The sequence below is a fragment of the Bison bison genome, unplaced genomic scaffold (genome assembly GCF_000754665.1).
Source record: "Bison bison bison isolate TAMUID 2011002044 unplaced genomic scaffold, Bison_UMD1.0 scf7180017864265, whole genome shotgun sequence".
Classification (NCBI taxonomy): Eukaryota; Metazoa; Chordata; class Mammalia; order Artiodactyla; family Bovidae; genus Bison; species Bison bison.
Window position 1 is genome coordinate 785112 of NW_011494837.1, and position 18569 is coordinate 803680.

The 18569-nt window shown below is 36.9% G+C and overlaps 1 protein-coding gene across 1 annotated transcript in view; it reads right to left on the bottom strand.

Moving 5' to 3' along the window:
• Window positions 1–18569, bottom strand: part of EPHA6 (EPH receptor A6) — a 1018858-nt gene that overhangs the window by 164797 nt on the left and 835492 nt on the right. The window contains exon 12 of the mRNA XM_010848390.1: window positions 8329–8454. Within this exon, the coding sequence (XP_010846692.1) occupies window positions 8329–8454 (126 nt within the window). The remainder of the gene's footprint in view (window positions 1–8328; window positions 8455–18569) is intronic.

Below are 18569 nucleotides of genomic sequence, written 5' to 3' on the forward strand. Positions count from 1 at the left end.
ACATCTGGAGATTACTTAAAGGCTCCTTTAAGATTTTTCATGTCTTTCTGACAGGAAAAAACAATTGAAACTATCTTTGAAAATGTTCCAAAGAAAGTGAAAGTGAAAGTCACTCAGTTGTGTCTGACTCTTTAGATCCCATGGCCTATAGAGTCCATAGAATTCTCCAGGCAGAATACTGGAGTGGGTAGCCTTTCCCTTCACCAGGGGATCTTCCCAAACCAGGGATCAAACCCAGGTCTCCCACATTGCAGGTGGATTCTTTACCAGCTGAGCCACAAGGGAAGTCTGTAAATGTTTGAGTTTGATACCAAATGCACCCTGGGCTTTGTTTCTTTTTCTTTTAAATGCATTGTCAATCTTACATGAAGATGCTGCTGCTCATGATGTCAGTGAAACAGAACTTTACATATAGAATATTAAGTTTTTAATAATCTGAAATTCTTCATTGATGGACTTCAAGGGGAGCCAGAGACTTTCTAAAATTATATACAAACATTTATTTATATGAGTATATATCCATTTTCTTGGAAAAGAGAGTCTGTTATTTTTGGCCAGAAAACAAAGTATACTCCATAAAGAATCTGAGTCTGTGAACTGTACCACAACATCAGGATCATCTAACAATAGGAGTCCTTAAACCCACAGATTGTGCAACAGATTAAAGTTTTTATAGACTGAATGATACTTGAAGGTTTGAATTACACCTTCATTTTATATATATTCCCATCCTGACTTTTCTTTGTCCAAATGACACCTTCAAGTTGTCATCCATAAATTTTAAATCATTTTCTAACCTTTTGTGTATTTCTCCTCAGGAAAGTCAAAGAACCAAAAGATGACATACATACTCTTTGGAACTCACTGACCTTAAGCAACAAAGGAAGCAGACCAAACACAAATCTTAATGTTATCTGGCTAACCTTTCTTGCAGTGGTTTTGGAATAGTTAGAATAGAAAAAGGAGTCCAAAATGGCAGTGGCTAAAAGATAGACAAAGGAAAAGCCCGTGAAAAGGGAACAAAGGAAAAATTCGTGGATCAGAGTGAGAACCTCAGGTGAAACAAACAGGTCCCCTTCCTGGCTAGCTCTAGTTTGCCTAGGGCAGGCCAGGTGGGAGGAGCCAAAGCATATAATAAGAGGGAGCCAAGACCAGCTGACGCCTCTCCTGCGAGGTCAGCTCATCTTCATGTGTGGGGATGGATTTTCTTTACCAAATAAAACTCTGAGCTGTAATGAAGCTGTAACACTGCTCCGTCATTTTAAATCTTTGTTGTAGTGAGACAGAACTGAGGAAATTACACTCTCTCCTAACATATCAATATATGCCAAAAAGTGTTTTTAAATAATTCTAACCTAGCAATAACAGTGTTGCAAACACTGTTGTTTAAGGGGGGTGTTTACATATGTTTAAAATTAAAGTGTTTACATATGTTTAACTAGAAATACGCTTACTCCTTGGAAGGAAAGTTATGACCAACTTAGCATATTCAAAAGCAGAGACATTACTTTGCAAACAAAGGTTCCTCTAGTCAAGGCTATGGTTTTTCCTGTGGTCATGTATGGATGTGAGAGTTGGACTGTGAAGAAGGCTGAGCGCCGAAGAATTGATGCTTTTGAACTGTGGTGCTGGAGAAGACTCTTGAGAGTCCCTTGGACTGCAAGGAGATCCAACCAGTCCATTCTGAAGGAGATCAGCCCTGGGTGTTCATTGGAAGGACTGATACTAAAGCTGAAACTCTAATACTTTGGCCACCTCGTGTGAAGAGTTGACTCATTGGAAAAGACTCTGATGCTGGGAGGGATTAGGGCCAGGAGGAGAAGGGGACGACAGGATGAGATGGCTGGATGGCATCACTGACTCGATGGACGTGAGTCTGAGTGAACTCTGGGAGTTGGTGATGGACAGGGAGGCCTGGCGTGCTGCGATTCATGGGGTCGCAAAGAGTCGGACACGACTGAGCGACTGATCTGATCTGAATTAGAAATACAGTCACTCATGTCACGTTTCTTGTGCTTCTGTCAGCAGGGTGTGTTCTCTGTCATTTAATCAGTGACCTTCTCTCCTCTATACCTTTCCTCAAATCTGAAATAGAATAATCTTGGTCTTTTCCCTGATCCTACCTCAGAGTCCCTATCCTAGTTTCAAATAGTTGCAGTTTACAGAATTTCCTTTTAAAGTCTGGAGCTGAATAAACTTTCAAGGAGGAGCATTGTCTAGGAGACATAACTGTGCAGAACAGTATTGAGGGGCTTACTGGGGCTTGAAATCATACACATTGCAAGGAATAAAGAAACCAGGAATTAGGAATCGAGATGAAGGTTTCTCTTACCACACACAAATTCAAAATTTGCACTTTGAATCATTTATTCAGGATTTTATTTTGCACATTTAATCTAATTTAATTTATTCCTATTATAATTAGCTCTTGGTTTAAGTAGGTACAAACAAAAACACTCATTCACATACATCTTATTCAGGGTAATTGGCAACATTTTTAGCCACAGAAATATATAAAATACACACCCTTCAATCAAAAAAGAGTTTGTTTCCCGCCCCGCCCCCACCCTGAAGACTTCTTACGTGAAATGTAAACCAACAGCTCTTATCTTTTATGTACATTTATTACAACAGTATATGTTAAACATAAAGAAATTTGCCATAAATACTACCAAAAAATATAAAAAGAATAATCATTCACAGGAGAACTGTAGCAAGTAGAAATTTTGTCAAAAGTGATTAAGTTTTAAATATCCAATTGTAGACTGAAAACAAAGATACTGATTTTTTTTTTTTTTTTTAGGATGCCTGAACATATAAAGAAGTGGAACAGTTTACTTTGATTTTTCTAAACTGCAGTTTGATTGTATTTAAAAGATATATACTTTTCCATTGTTGATTTCCCTTGATAAACTGAGTTCATGCCAATTTTTCTTAACTCACTGTATATTCCTTCAAAGCCTGCCATCCAGTCTTATATATTTACATTAATGCCTTTCTGCAGTACTCTATATGCATCAAAATCTGATATTCACTAGATCCTAGAGTCTCTGCCACTTCAACCTTACTTATTTTTCCTGGCTTATTTCTAATATCTAAACTATATGCCTTCTCAATACAATTTTTTTTGACAGGCTAATAGTGCATGCGATATTTGCCCTGATCCATATAGGATTTCACATGAAATATGGAAAGGAAAATACTGATAATCATTGCTAACATACTTCAGAGACATTTTAATATTGGCTTGGCACTGTACGTCCTTTGCTATAGAAATGGTCTAGTTGGATCTGTTATTGGTTTATAGAAACTTGAATTGTGAATTCATGTCTTAATAATTACTGTCAGGAGACAGCAGTAAGGATACAAAAAAGTCTGGTTACTTGAGTATAAGGCTCATCCAAACCTCTTTCCAAAGGTAAAAAATAAATGATATTAAATATTACTATTAATCATATACCTAACGATTAACCTTAGATATGCAGATGACACCACCCTCATGGCAGAAAGCAAAGAGGAACTAAAGACCCTCTTGATGAAAGTGAAAGAGGAGAGTGAAAAAGCTGGCTTAAAACTCAACATTCAAAAAACGAAGATCATGGCATCTGGTCCCATCACTTCATGGCAAATAGATGGGGAAACAGTGGAAACAGTGACAGACTTATATTTGGGGGCTCCAAAATCACTGCAGATGGTTACCACAGCCATGAAATTAAAAGACACTTGCTCCTTGGAAGAAAAGCAATGACGAACCTAGACAGCATATTAAAAAGCAGACACATTACTTTACCAACAAAGCTCTGTCTAGTCAAAGGTATTGTTTTTCCAGTAGTCATGCATGGATGTGAGAGTTGGACTATAAAGAAAGCTGAGCACCAAAGACTTGATGCTTTTGAACTGTGGTGTTGAGGAAGACTCTTGAGAGTCCCTTGGACAGCAAGGAGATCCAACCAGTCAATCCCAAAGGAGACCAGTCCTGGGAGTTCATTGGAAGGACTGATGCTAAGGCTGAAGCTTCAATACTTTAGCCACCTGATGTAAAGAACTGACTCGCTGGAAAAGACCCTGATGCTGGGGAAGTTTGAAGGCAGGAGGGGAAGGGGAGGACAGGATGAGATGGTTGGATGGCATCACTGACTCAATGGACATTAGTTTGAGCAATCTCTGGGAGTTGGTGATGGACAGGGAAGCCTGGCATGCTGCAGTCCATGGGGTTGCAAAGAGTCAGACACGAATGAGTGACTGAACTGAACTGATATACCTAATAATTGCAAGTCTGGTGTTTGAGTCCTCATGTGTTCACAGTTGTTTTTTAAACTGACTCAGAGTAAACAGACAGGAAGTCTCACAAAATTGGCAAAGCAAGGTGAAAAAAGCTATTTACCCCGTCATTTACCTTGAACCTAACATATGGCATGCAGTGGAGAAAAACTCAAGTTCAGTTCAGTTCAGTTCAGTTCAGTCACTCAGTCGTGTTCGACTCTTTGCGACCCCATGAACCGCAGCACTCCAGGCCTCCCTGTCCATCACCAACTCCCAGAGTCCACACAAACCCATGTCCATTGAGTCGGTGATTCTATCCAACCAGGTAAAAATCTCAAAAAAGGTGTTTTATATATAGCATTATATTTAAGCATAGGTAGACAAACTGAGATGGTGTTTCAGGAGAACATCCCCTCAACAATTAAAGAGCTTCCAAACTAACCACAAAGGAAGTATTAGGAAGACCTTCAACATTGATTTTTTTCTTTTAGAATTTATCTATTTCTAAATTCTACATGTAGACTGCTTTCTGTGATTGCTGTTTTCTGGACTTTACTCATAATTAAAAAAGCTTCTTAGTTTAAGGTATATATCTAGGTTTGGCCTAGAATCTAACCTCTATATATACGAATTATTTCATTAATGAAAAATAGCATCAAGTCTTCCACAATGACACTGTTATAAAAGTGTAACGTAGAGTTTTTGAGCTAATCATACTCAACCTCAACCTAAGGTATTACCTTCTGAGCATAATGAATATACCTTTATATTTTATAAATAAGTTTTCAAGATACATTGTAATGTTTGGATCTAATGTAAATTTAAGATGTCACATGATGTCAGAGTTATTGCTATAACTCTGGACAGAAAATTGGACCAGTGAATCTTCCAAATATTATTGCATCATCATTATTAGTGAATAATTCTATTTCTCAAAAACTTCATTACTCTGATTTTCTTTGTTTATTGTAAGCATATGAAACCATCAAAAGTGTAAAGGTAGAGTCTGTCATAAGGTGAGTCATCAGTCTAAGACCCTGTGTATAATCAGTACACTATGGCATACAAAATGTTCTGTCTCACTTTCAAATACTGTTTGACTACAGAAATAGATCAAAGGAATAACTAGGTGGAGCAAAGAGACCAACTTTATCATTGTAGATTATACTTGGATGACATATTTCCAAGAAGGACATTAATTCAAGGAGATAGACTTTGAATTTAATAGGGAGGAATACAATGGGGAAGAGTTTGATTAAAAAAAATATAAGTTGACTTATGTCTTTTTATAATTATTTTTCCTTTCTTTCCCCATCCACTTTGTTTGTGTTAGCTCCCCTCCCCACTCTTCCTGCCTTCTCTCCTGGGATTTTCTTACTTCACTGAGTGACTACTATTTGAAAAGCACTGCAATAACATATGAATATATTTGGTATTCAATTTTCAGCCCATCACTTCCTGGTGTTTTTCTCTATTTGAAACTAAGAATAATAACCCTTTACTACAACCCTTCTAGCAATGAGAAAGGTCATATAAACAATTGACAGCCATTCCATAAATACAGATTTCAGACTTGTCTGCTTCCTTGTTCTCATGATTCAGTGATTCTTTTATTATTAGTGTAAAAACATTGCAAAAATATTATTCCTTAATAGAACAGTGTGACATGAATGCAAATAACCTATTTTATACAAGGCATAATCATGTATCTCATTTAAATTTGATTAAGGAAGTAATTGGGAACTAAATTAGTACCATAATTAGAACAGATTTTCTGATTCTTTGAATGACATAGTGAATATCTATGAGACCCTGAAAGTTCTGCGACATATAATCAATTGGTATAAAGAAAATTAATTTCTGCCCAGTAGCCATCAACCTCTGGCCAGCTTTTTAAAAGTACCATGATACAGGTTACAGGAAGGAGTGCTTTGTGTCCTCAAATGGTGTCTTAAACCCAAAGAGTCACTCAGCTAGTAGGTAGCAAATAAATAGCTTAGTTTTTTCCTTTTTTAACATGGAACAATAAAAACTTCTCATGATCATTGCTTCACCCTTCTTAACACAAAATTATACAGCAAATTCTTGGGAAATAAACTATAGCTGAATGAAAGAGGATAAAAATTACCTTTGAAATCATAGCATGATTACTGAAAAATACCAGAGAGAGTATACAGGGATCACTTATCAAAGTGATATAAGCCAGAAAAAGTCAGGTCAGTTAATTTCACTTTGAGGGTATAGGAACAAGTTTAGATCTATAATTTTTTTTATGAAGCAATTTTGTTATACCTGATTTGTATATAAGTAATGAAAACTGAACTGTTTTCTCTCCCATGAAGGCTGGAGGCGAATTTGGCTGAAAGCTTAGATGAACAGAGTGCTAGTGTTCTTCTAGATTCCTCTCTGGAAAGTTGTTTTTGTGTATGTGTTATAGAAACACTATCTTGCTTCTATCATTCTCAGTGGCTAAATGACAAGGGTTATCACTTTTACCAGTAATGTTGAATAAGTCAAGTCTCTACTGAAGTTCATATTGTCATTTCTGCCAAACATACCTAAATCCACCAAGATTTGTCATTAAGAGTTAAAGATTAAACTATCAAACTATAAATCATCCGTTCATCTCTCCAATTCCAATTGGTGAAATCTTAATAATATGTATGAAAGCTATATTTTTTATATTTGCTGTTAACTCTGAGAGCTCAGTTTATATAGACTTCTATTTCTAATTTTTTGCAACATTACCATCACTACCACCACCACCACCACCACCACCAATAAAATTTCTATGCAACTGATACCACTTTGTTCTAGAGAGAAAAAAAGGGTGGCATCACACTCACGAGAATAAAAATTGCTAATTTTTGTTTCATATAATTTTGGTCCCTACTTTATCCATGGCATTGTTGGCCACTTCAGTAATTATCCAATGATAAAACCAAATGACATGGAAGCATACTATGGTTTGTTACTTTTTGTAGGAAAGAGTAATTGAAAGTAGGCAAGGGTAATTGAAAGGCAAATGAAAAAAAGTCAGTGTAATAATTTTAGGCTTTGATGGCATAATTTTGCTAAGAAAAGTAAGAAATTTGCATGATGAGATTTTGTTTCCATTTTATTCCCTAGTTTTTCAAATGCTCTCATTATTTGGCTGGCTGGGTCACCCTTGTGAAAATATAGGATCATTACCATAACTTGTAGCATAGTATTATCTATGATACAAAAACCACAAGAATTATGATAAAAATTCAAGGATCAATATCCTAATTCCATTTTTCTAAACACATGTAAAATGGATTTGCATGTTTCATGAAAAAGGGAGGAAGAAAGCTGGATATTTACAAAATAACAATAATAAGACAATTTATGATTATCATAATACTAAGGATAATGGATAATGGATAAGTATAATACAAAGTGATTTACTAAATTTTGAAATTATATTTTAAGAGATTCAATATCCTATATTTTGTTATTATTCATTGATAAAATATGGTTTTGGTCAGATTGATATTTCTAGGGAAAAGTGTGCATTAATTTTCTTACTCAGAATTGTCTTTTTGTTAATGTTAAATGTCACATTTGCTACTTTCTCACTTTTTTTCAAATAATTTTTCTTTAGTGAAATGGAACTTTATTTAAATCTCTGTAAACTGTAAATGCAGAATTATTTTTCAGTTAATAAAACTGTTTTAAATTCTCTTTTCTAGCCAATTCCAAGTGGTAAAGTGGCTTAAATTCGACCTTGTTTTATTCTTGAGTTACAAATTTGGGACCTGAATCTCTTGTTTTTATTTATGAAAAATCTTCCCTAGAAGAAAGAGGCAGCACTATACTGATCAGATGCTCAGTTTAGAGATCCTTCTTCCACTTCCTTTACATTATTCTTGGAGCATTATGCATCACAAATGTGGTTTCTTCATCTATTAATCAAAAAGCCACTTGCACTTCTGTTCAACAATATATTTCAGAAATATTTATTTCTGTATTGTGGGTCTGTCAATTGTAAGCACAGTTCTACTGCTGTATCTGGTGGCAGAAAACTTCACCTGAAATACCTACCAGCAGGAATCCTGGGGGGCAAAGATCCTCCCCCTGGCGCTGGATGCGGGGCCTGGAGGCTATTTAAAAACCCTGCCCTCAGGAAGCTGGGGCAGAATGTTTCCACCCCAATGGCCGGGAAGGATCCTTTTAAGAGATAAAAATGGACATTAATCAAAAAATCTTCTTTGTGGAAAAGCTGTTGATCATTTAACTGGAACAAAACCTACAATCAACAAAGACATCAAACCTTACAAGGAAGTTATGTAATTACAAGGAATGGAATGCATTTTTATTCATAAATTTATGAAATAAACCTAGTTTTTTGAAAAGAAAGTTGGAAAATCCCATGGACGGAGGAACCTGGTAGGCTGCAGTCCATGGGGTCGCTAAGAGTTGGACGTGACTGAGCGACTTCACTTTCACTTTTCACTTTCATGCATTGGAGAAGGATATGGCAACCCACTCCAGTGTTCTTGCCTGGAGAATCCCAGGGACGGGAAGCCTGGTGGGCTGCCGTCTGTGGGGTCGCACAGAGTCGGACACGACTGAAGTGACGCAGCATCAACAGTTACAATCGAAGAGGATTAGAAGCACCAGAATACTAAGATAAATTTCTAAACCTACATTTGACAAAGGGGATATAAATGTTATTGATGTTGCCTGTTTACAGAATTCACCTCCATCTGCGATAGAGATATGCAGAAAATAGCCACAATAGGCCTGAGATGTGTGCTGCACTATGAGGAGTGGTGCCTCACTTCAGGTGTACCAGTGTGAGAGCCTAAAATTAAGAAGACTTTTATACCATACAATAATCACATACATCTTTGAAATAGTGGTAAGAAAAACAACATACACATTTCTTAACTTGCTTCATTCTTATTTTTCTTAATTAGGGACCAGACATAAGAGTTTGCAAAGGTAGAACCACACGCTTTTTCATTTTTAAGAATGCTATTGAGAAAGAAAAAAGAAAAAGTAAACTATTTAGAAGTTTATTCATAAAATAATATAATGAATCACAGACGAAAAGAATGTCAGAGCTACAAAGGACTTCAGAGATCATCCAGTCAAAAACTCCATGTTTTACAGACCAAGAACTGAGGACTGGGGTGGGAAACTGATATCACACAACTGGTGGACTCCCAGGACAAAGTCTTTACACTAAAGACTAAAAATAAATAATGAGCCACTTCCTATTTGGAAGATCATGATCTCCTGATTGTGAATTAGAAACCTAGCACTTTGGAATAGTGGCATTACAACTTGGTATCTCAAGGACCTAAAGGACACTAAAATCATTCAGAAGAAAGTATAATATAAATGCAATATTAGTGCATTGGTAACTGATATGGTACATGTAAGTTTAAATCACAATAATACCCTAAAATCAAGTTACCCTGATGGTTGTAAGAAACACATCTCATTCGAGACCCCTGAAACCCTCATCAGGAACAGCAGTTTTCCTCTGTAGTGACCTGGGATCTCTCCTTCCACAAGTTCAAATTTAGAAAGTGCCATATTTTTGAAAAGGACCTCCCAAGTGGCCCTAGTGGTAAAGAACCTGCCTGACAAAGACAGAGATGTAAAATATGCATGTTTGATCCATGGGTCGGGAAGATCCCCTGGAGGAGGAAATGGCAACCCACTCCAGTATTCTTGCCTGGGAAATCCCATCGACAGAGGAACCTGGTGGGCTATAATCCATGGGGTCCCACAGTCAAACATGACTGAAGGGACTTAGTGCACATGCACATATTTTTGAAAAGACTTCATTCTGTTCTTTGATACAAGCTTTACCTCTAAAATAAGTTAAAATTTTGATTTTTCTTTTAACTTTAACTAGGATTAAAGGGATCTGGTATACCACACTATATATCTTGCTGCTATGGAGGAAGTTGTTGCTAAAGAAAAAGCAGCATTTCTCAGATCTTTAGAGATTTTTTTTTTTTACAAAAGAACAAAGTTATAATGAAAGCTTTAATGGTTGAGGCCTATAGATTGTGCATTGGATTAAAGAAAGCATAGAGAGAGTGTCATATACTGTGAATAAATTGGTTTTGTTGTGGATTCTATGGAGCTTTAGTAAAATGACCCAGCAGAGCTGGAGTCCCTTAAACATTAAAAGGTGTGGCAAAAGAGAACAAGATGGCAGAGGAGCAGGTGGACATGGAGTACATCTCTCTCCATGGATACATCAGGAATACACCTTCAGACACAGAAGTTCATGCGGAATACCAGTTGAGAGCGGACATGAGTACCTGACCAGTGGAAAATAATATACAGAACCATGCAAATCTTGGTAGGATGAAGTAAGAACTAGGGGGAAAAGCAGGAGTGTTAGTAGGACTGGACCTGCCCCTGCAGGTGGGGGAACTAAAGCAGAAGTCCGATTCCCACATCCAGGCAATTGTCTGAGTCAGAGGAGAAAACATTTAAGACTGAGAGTGAAACAGCATAAATGGAATGAGAATCAGACAGTCTTGCCACAGCCATACATACCCAGGACAGGGATGCAGGTTCCCTGGAAGGTGCAGCAGCTGGCAGCTGGAGTTCAGGGATTGTGGAATAATCCCAGGGTGAGGGCTGCTGTTGACTGCAGAAAGATGGATCGAGGGGATGTGAGGGAGGACATTGTGGTGGGAAATGCCTGTGGAGGAAAGCCAGGCAACCATGGAAGCAAGGCAATACTGCTGAGTCACACGGAAGGGGTGGAGCCATCACCATAGTCCCTCTCTCCCCACTCACCAGCATTGTTGGTTGAACAATAGAGAGGCTGGCCCATCAAACGCCTGCCGCATTGAACCACAGAATAGGACTCCACCCAGGGAGCCCCTTTAAGTGCCTGATGTGCTGATCTAAGAGTAGGACCCCAAACAGGGGGGCCCCCTCTATGTGCCTGACACGCTGAACAACAGAGAAGGATCCCAGCAAGGTAGCCCTCTAAGTGCCTGAGGGCAGAGCTACAGAGAAAGACTGGCCAAAGAGGCCTTCTAATCACCAGTTACAAGAGGCTCAAAAAAAAAAAAAGACTCTGATAGGGCCATAACTCCTGCCGCAGAGGCAGTCCAAGTCCCTGTACACTTGCTGCCTCCAGGGTCCCCGCAAGCCAAGCAGCCATGCTGCCTTCATGCTCAACTCTCACTGGGGCAGAGCTGCCACAGACATAAAAAAAGTCTTGCATCTATAAGCACAGGGTCACTTCTGTAGTGTCTGACTCTTTGAGAACCTGTAGACTGTGGCCTGCCAGGCTTCTCTGTCAGGGAGGGAGGAGGGTTTTCTAGGCAAGAATACTGGAGCTTTTTGGCCAATACTGGTTGCCATACCCTTCTAAAGCACTATTTCCTCCTGCCCTAGCTGCCAACTCCCTTGAGTACCTGATGCTGCCAGAATCCCTGTGACCCAAGCAGCTGTACTGCCTCCACACCTGGCCTTCAAAGGGGCAAACCCAGGTCCTCCAGGGCAGTCTCAGGAGCAAACCCCAGTGGATGACCCATACGTAGAGGTGGAAATAAAACCACAATTGAAACCCATGGGCAGTGTTAATAAGGAAGAAGACCCAAAATCTTCCCACCAGCTGTACAAGATGCAGATTAAATCCACACAATCATCTAGGCAGACTCCGTGTCTGTGGAATATATAAAAGGTCATTGAGAGCTCCCACAAAATAAAATGCACTAGTTTTGATAGCTGTGGACAATGGAGGAAAGAACACACAGAAATAGGACCAGTTTAGAATCTGAGCTGCCCCCACAGCAGGTCCAGAGATCAGTACCGTGTTGGAGGGCATCCAAGGGAGGTGAGGTGGACTGTGACTTCCAGCGAGGGAAAGGACTCTGACAGCAGTGACTCAAGAAAAACATTTATTATTCTTATGTTTTGACTTGTTCTGTAGATTCTTTTGGATTTTTTTTCTTTTTCTTCCCCTTTTCCCCCCTCTGTTGTAGTTGTTGATTTTACTGGCACTAGGAAATCTAATTAAGCTTTCGAGCTTTTTTGTTTGTTTGTTTCTCAGTCACATTTTTTGTTGTTATAAACCTCTGTCTCTGAGTTGGGTTTTTGCAGTTCTATGGAGTTTTCCCTTTTTCTTTTATTTTTAATTTTTAAAACCTACTATTATTTTCTCTACATTTATTCCATTGTTTGCTTTTCTTACTATTCTTTTCCCCTTGTAATTAATCTTTAATGTATATAAATCTTCTTCATCTACCTCTATTTAACTTTGCATATCTATTCTTTCTTTTTTTTTTCCTTTCCTCCCAACATATTTGTTAGTTTTATTTTCATTGCTTTAATCCCCAATTGGCACCTTGCTTTAATTTCACTTTCCAGTTTGTGCTTTAGTTAGTGTTGTTCTGGTGGATACAATTTTTGCTTTTCTTTGTTTACCAGGTCAACCTATTGTACTTTATTTTTGTTGGACTGTTTTTATTTTACTTATGGGTGTATACCTTTTTTTTTTCTTTTTCTTTCTTCTTCCATTTTCTTTTTTTAATAATTTCTCTTTTTTATAATTTTAATTGTTAATGTTTTAAACCTATTATATTTATTCTACATTTATTCCTTTTTTTGCTTCCTACTGTTCTTTTCCCCTTGCAGTTAATCTTTAATGTATATAAATCTTCTTCATCTACCTCTATTTAACTTTGCCTATTTATTCTTTCTTTCATTTCTTTCTTTCCTTTCCTCTCAACATATTTGTTAATTTTGTTTTCATTGCTTTATTCCCCACTTGGCACCTTGCTTTAGTTTTGTTTTCCAGTTTGTGATTTAGTTAGTTTTGTTCTTAACTGGTAAATATAATTTTTGATTTCCTTTGTTCACTGGGTCAATCTACGGTATTTTATTTTTGTTGGACTGTTTGACTTTGCTCATGGATGTATATGTATATGTGTATATTCCATTATTTTAATTATTATTTGCCTGATTTTGTAACTACCATTTGTCTGGGGTTCATCTTTGGTTTCTTGTTTTTGGATATTTGTTTTAATCTCACTTAATGCCATAACAAACCACTTGTGGAATCTTCTTTCTTGACCAGTGATCAAGCCTGGAGCCTTTGGAGTGCGAGCACTGACTCCAAGAGCCTAGACTACCAGAGAACTAACCCTAGGGAGTATCAAATAGTGATAACTCACTGTAAGGAAACCACTTCAATATAAGACCTGGCATCATCCAACCACCAGTGGCACCCTGTACAGGATGCCTCATCTAAACAACAAACAAACAAACAAAATATAAACCCAATCATCAGCAGATAGGATTACCACCTCACTCAGCCTTGCCCATCAGAGGAAAAACAAACAAAAACACAGCACAAATCTCACCCTATAGGAAGGTTACACAAACCACTGGGCCAAACTTAGAAAGGCAGAAACCAAAAGGAAGAAAGAATTCAGTCTTCTTCAAGGAAAGAATTCAACTTTCCTTGAAACCTGGGAAAAGGAGACTTCAAACACAATAAGTTAAAAAAAATAATGATAAGGCAGAGAAATACTACACAAAGGAAGGAACAAACTAGAAACACAGAAGTCCAGATAAATGAAGAGGAAATAGACAAAATACCTAAAAAAGGATTCAGAATAATGATAGTAAACATGATCAAAACCTTGAAAACAAAATGGAGAAAATGCAAGAATCAATTAACAAAGACCAAGAAGAATTAAAGAATAAACATTCAGAGACAAAACACAATTACTGAAATTAAAAATACTGTAGAGGTAATCAATAGCAGAATATCTACAGCAGAAGAATGAATCAGTGAGCTTGAAGATAAAATGGTGAAAATAATTTCTGAAGAGCAGAATAAAGTAAAAAGAATGAAAAGAACTGATGATAGTCTCAGAGACCTCTGGGACAATATCAAATGCACCAACATTCCATTTATAGGAGTTCCAGAAGAAGAAGGGAAAAAGAAAGGGTATGAGAAATTTTTTGAAGAGATTATAGTTGAAAATAGTTGAAAGGAAATAGTCAATGAAGTCCATGAGGCACAAAGAGTCCCATACAGGATAAACCTAAAGAGTAACATGTCAAGACACATACTAATCAAACTAACAAAGACTAAACACAAGGAAAGAATATTAAAAGCAGCAAGGGAGAAGCAACAAGTAACATACAAGGGAAACCCCATATACTTAACAGCTGATCTTTCAGCAGAAACTCTGCAGGCCAGAAGGGAATGGCAGAATATTTTTAAAGTATTGAAAGGGAAATCTACATTTCCTTTTGAAATGAAAAGGAAAGGGAAAGGGAATATACAACCAAGGTTACAATACTCAGCAAGGATCTCATTCAAAACTGATGGAAAAATAAAAAGCTTTTCAGAGTAGCAAAAGTTAAAAGAATTCAGTACCACTAAACCAGCTTTACAACAAATGTTAAAGGGGCTTATATAGTCAAGAAATGCAAGAGAAGAAAAAAGATATGCAAAATCAACCCCAAACAATTAAGAAAATGGCAGTAGAAACATATATATCAATAATTACATTAAATGTAAATGGATTAAATGCTCCAACTAAAAGACAGAAACTGGCTGAATGGATACAAAAACAATACACATATATGTGCTCTCTACAAGAAACCCACTTCAGACCCAAAGACACTTATAGACTGAAAGTGAGAGGATGGAAAAATATATTCCATACAATTGGGAAGCAATAGAAAGCTGGAGTAGCAGTCCTCATATCAGACAAAATAGACCTTAAAATAAAGAAGATTACAGGATATAAGGAAGGACACCACATCATGATCAAGGGATCAATCCAAGAGAAGACAACAATTGTAAATATCTATGCACCTAATATAGGAACACCTCAGTACATAAGACAAACAGTAACAGACATGAAAGGAGAAATTGACAGTAACACAATAATAGTAGGAGACTTTACACCCTACTCACACCAATGGAGAGGTCATCAAAACAGAAAATTAATATAAAACACAGTCTTAAATGATACATTAAATAAGACAGATCCCACTGATATCTTCAGGATATTCCATCCAAATGCAGAAGAATACACCTTCTTCTCAAGTGCACATTCTTCAGGATAGACCACATCTTAGGTCACAAATCAAACCTCAGTAAATTTAAGAAAATTGAAATCATATCAAGCATCTTCTCCAACCACAATGCAATAATACTAGATATCAATTACAAGAAAAAAAAACTGTAAGAAACACAAACACATAGAGATTAAACAATACGTTTCAAAATAACCAACAGGTTACTGAAGAAATCAAAAGGGAAATAAAAAAATTTCTAGAAACTAATGACAATGAACACAGATTCTCAAAACCTATGAGATGCAGCAAAAGCAGTTCTAAGAGGGAAGTTTATAGCAATACAATCCTACCTCAAGAAACAAGAAAAACAGCAAATAGACAACTTTACACCTAAAGCAACTGGAAAAAGAAGAACAAAAAACCCCCAAAATTAGTAGAAGGAAGGAAACCATAAAGATCCGAGCAGAAATAAATGAAAGAAACAATAGTAAAGATTAATAAAACCGAAAGATGGTTCTTTGAGAAGATAAACAAAATTGACAAATCTTTAGCCAGGTTCATCAAGAAAAAAAGAGAGAAGAATCAAATCAACAAAATTAGAAATGAAAAAGGAGAGGACAACAGACAATGCAGAAATACAAAGGATTATAAGAGAGTATTATGAACAACTATAAGGCAATAAAATGGATAACCTGGAAGAACTGGACAGATTCTTAGAAAAGTTCAATCTTCCAAGACTGAACCAGGAAGAAGTAGAAATCATGAACAACCCAATTACAAGCACTGAAATTGAAGCTGTGATTAAAAAAAAAAAAATCTCACAAAAAACAAAAGCCCAGGACCAGATGTCTTCACAGGAGAATTCTATCAAACATTTAGAGAAGAGCTAATGCTTATCCTTCTAAAACTCTTTCAAAAAATTGCAGAAGAATGAACACTTTCAAACTCATTCGATAAGGCCGCCATCACCAAAACCAGGCAAAGACAACACACAAAAAGAAAACTACAGGCTGATAACACTGATGAACATAGATGCAAAAATCCTCAACAAAATTTTAGCAAACAGAATTCAGCAACACATCAAAATGCTCACACACTGTCATCAGGTTGGGTTTATTCCAGCGATACAAGGATTCTTCAATTTATGAAAATCAATCAATGTAATACACCATATTAACAAACTGAAATACGAAAACCATATGATAATCTCAATAGATGCAGAAAAAGCAATTGACAAAATTTATCAGCCATTTATGATTTATAATACACTGATGACAGAAATCAAAGATGACATAAACAAATGAAGAGATATTCCATGTTCTTGGGTAGGAAGCATCAATATTGTGAAAATGACTATACAACCAAATGCAGTCTACAAATTCAGTGGGATCCCTATCAAATTACCAATGACATTTTTCACAGAACTAGAACAAAAAATTTCACAATTCATATGGAAACACAAAAGACCCCGAATAGCCAAAGCAGTCTTGAGAAAGAAGAATGGAGCTGGAGGAATCAAGCTTCCTTGTAGTATAATCAAGACTTCAGATTATACTACAAAGCTACAGTCATTAAGACAGTATGGTACTGGCACAAAGGCAGAAATATAGACCAATGAAACAAGATAGAAAGTTCAGAAATAAATCCATGCACCTACAGGTATTTTATTTTTGACAAAGGAGGCAAGAATATACAATGGGGCAAAGACAGCCTTTTCAATAAATGGTGCTGGGAAAACTGGACAGCTACATGCAAAAGAATGAAATTAGAACACTTCCTAACACTGTACACAAAGATAAACTCAAAATGGATTAAAGACCTAGATGTAAGACAAGAAATTATAAAACTCTTAGAGGAAAACATAGGCAGAACACTTGATGACACAAATCAAAGCAAAATCCTCTATGACCCACCTCCTAGAGTAATGGAAATAAAAACAAAAGTAAACAAGTGGGACCTGATTAAACTTAAAAACTTTTGCACAGCAAAGGAAACCATAAGCAAGGTGAAAAGACAACCCTCAGAATGGGAGAAAATAATAGCAAATAAAATTACTGAAAAAGGATTAATTTCCAAAATATATTTCCAAGCCTCTCATACAACTCAATAACAGGAAAGCAAACAATCCAATCAAAAAGTGGGAAAAATACCTAAACAGACATTTCTTCAAAGAAGACATACAGATGGCTAACAAACACATGAAAAGATGCTCAACACTGCTCATTATCAGAGAAATGCAAATCAAAACTACAATAGGATATCACCTCACACTGGTCAGAATGGCCATCATAAAAAAATCTACAAATAATAAATCCTGGAGAGGGTGTGGAGAAAAGGGAATGCTTTTGCACTGTTGGTGGGAATGTAAATTGATAACAGCCAGTATGGAAGATAGTATGGAGATTCCTTAAAAAACCAGGAATAAAACCACCATGTGACCCAACAATCCCACTCCTAGTGGGAGGAGACCAAACCCTGAGGAAACCAAAATGAAAAAGACACGTTTATCTCACTGTTCATTACAGCACTATTTATAATAGCTAGAACATGGACACAATGTAGATGTCCATTGACAGATGAATGTATTGCATAAAGAAGTTGTGGTACATATATACACAATGGAATATTACTCAGCCATAAAAAGGAACACATTTGATTCATTTCCAATGAGGTGGATGAACCTAGAACCTATTATACACAGTGAAGTGAGTCAGAAAGAGAAAGATAAATATATTCTAATGCATATATACAGGATCTAGAAAAATGGTACTGAAGAATTTATTTACAGGGCAGCAGTGGAGAAACAGACATAGAGAATAGACTTATGGACATAGGGAGAGGGGAGGAGAGGGTGAGATGTATGGAAAGAGTAATATGGAAACTTACATTACCGTGTGTAAAATAGATAGCCAATGGGAATTTGCTGTATGGCTCAGGAAACCCAAACAGAGGCTCTGTATCAACCTAGATGGGTGGGATGGGGAGGGAGATGGGAGGGAGGTTCAAAAGCGAGGGGATATATGTATACCTTTAAAAGATGCTTACTCCTTGGAAGGAAAGTTATGACCAACCTAGATAGCATATTCAAAACAGAGACATTACTTTGCCAACAAAAGTTCGTCTAGTCAAGGCTATGGTTTTTCCTGTGGTCATGTATGGATGTGAGAGTTGGACTGTGAAGAAGGCTGAGCACCGAAAAATTGATGCTTTTGAACTGTGGTGTTGGAGAAGACTCTTGAGAGTCCCTTGGACTT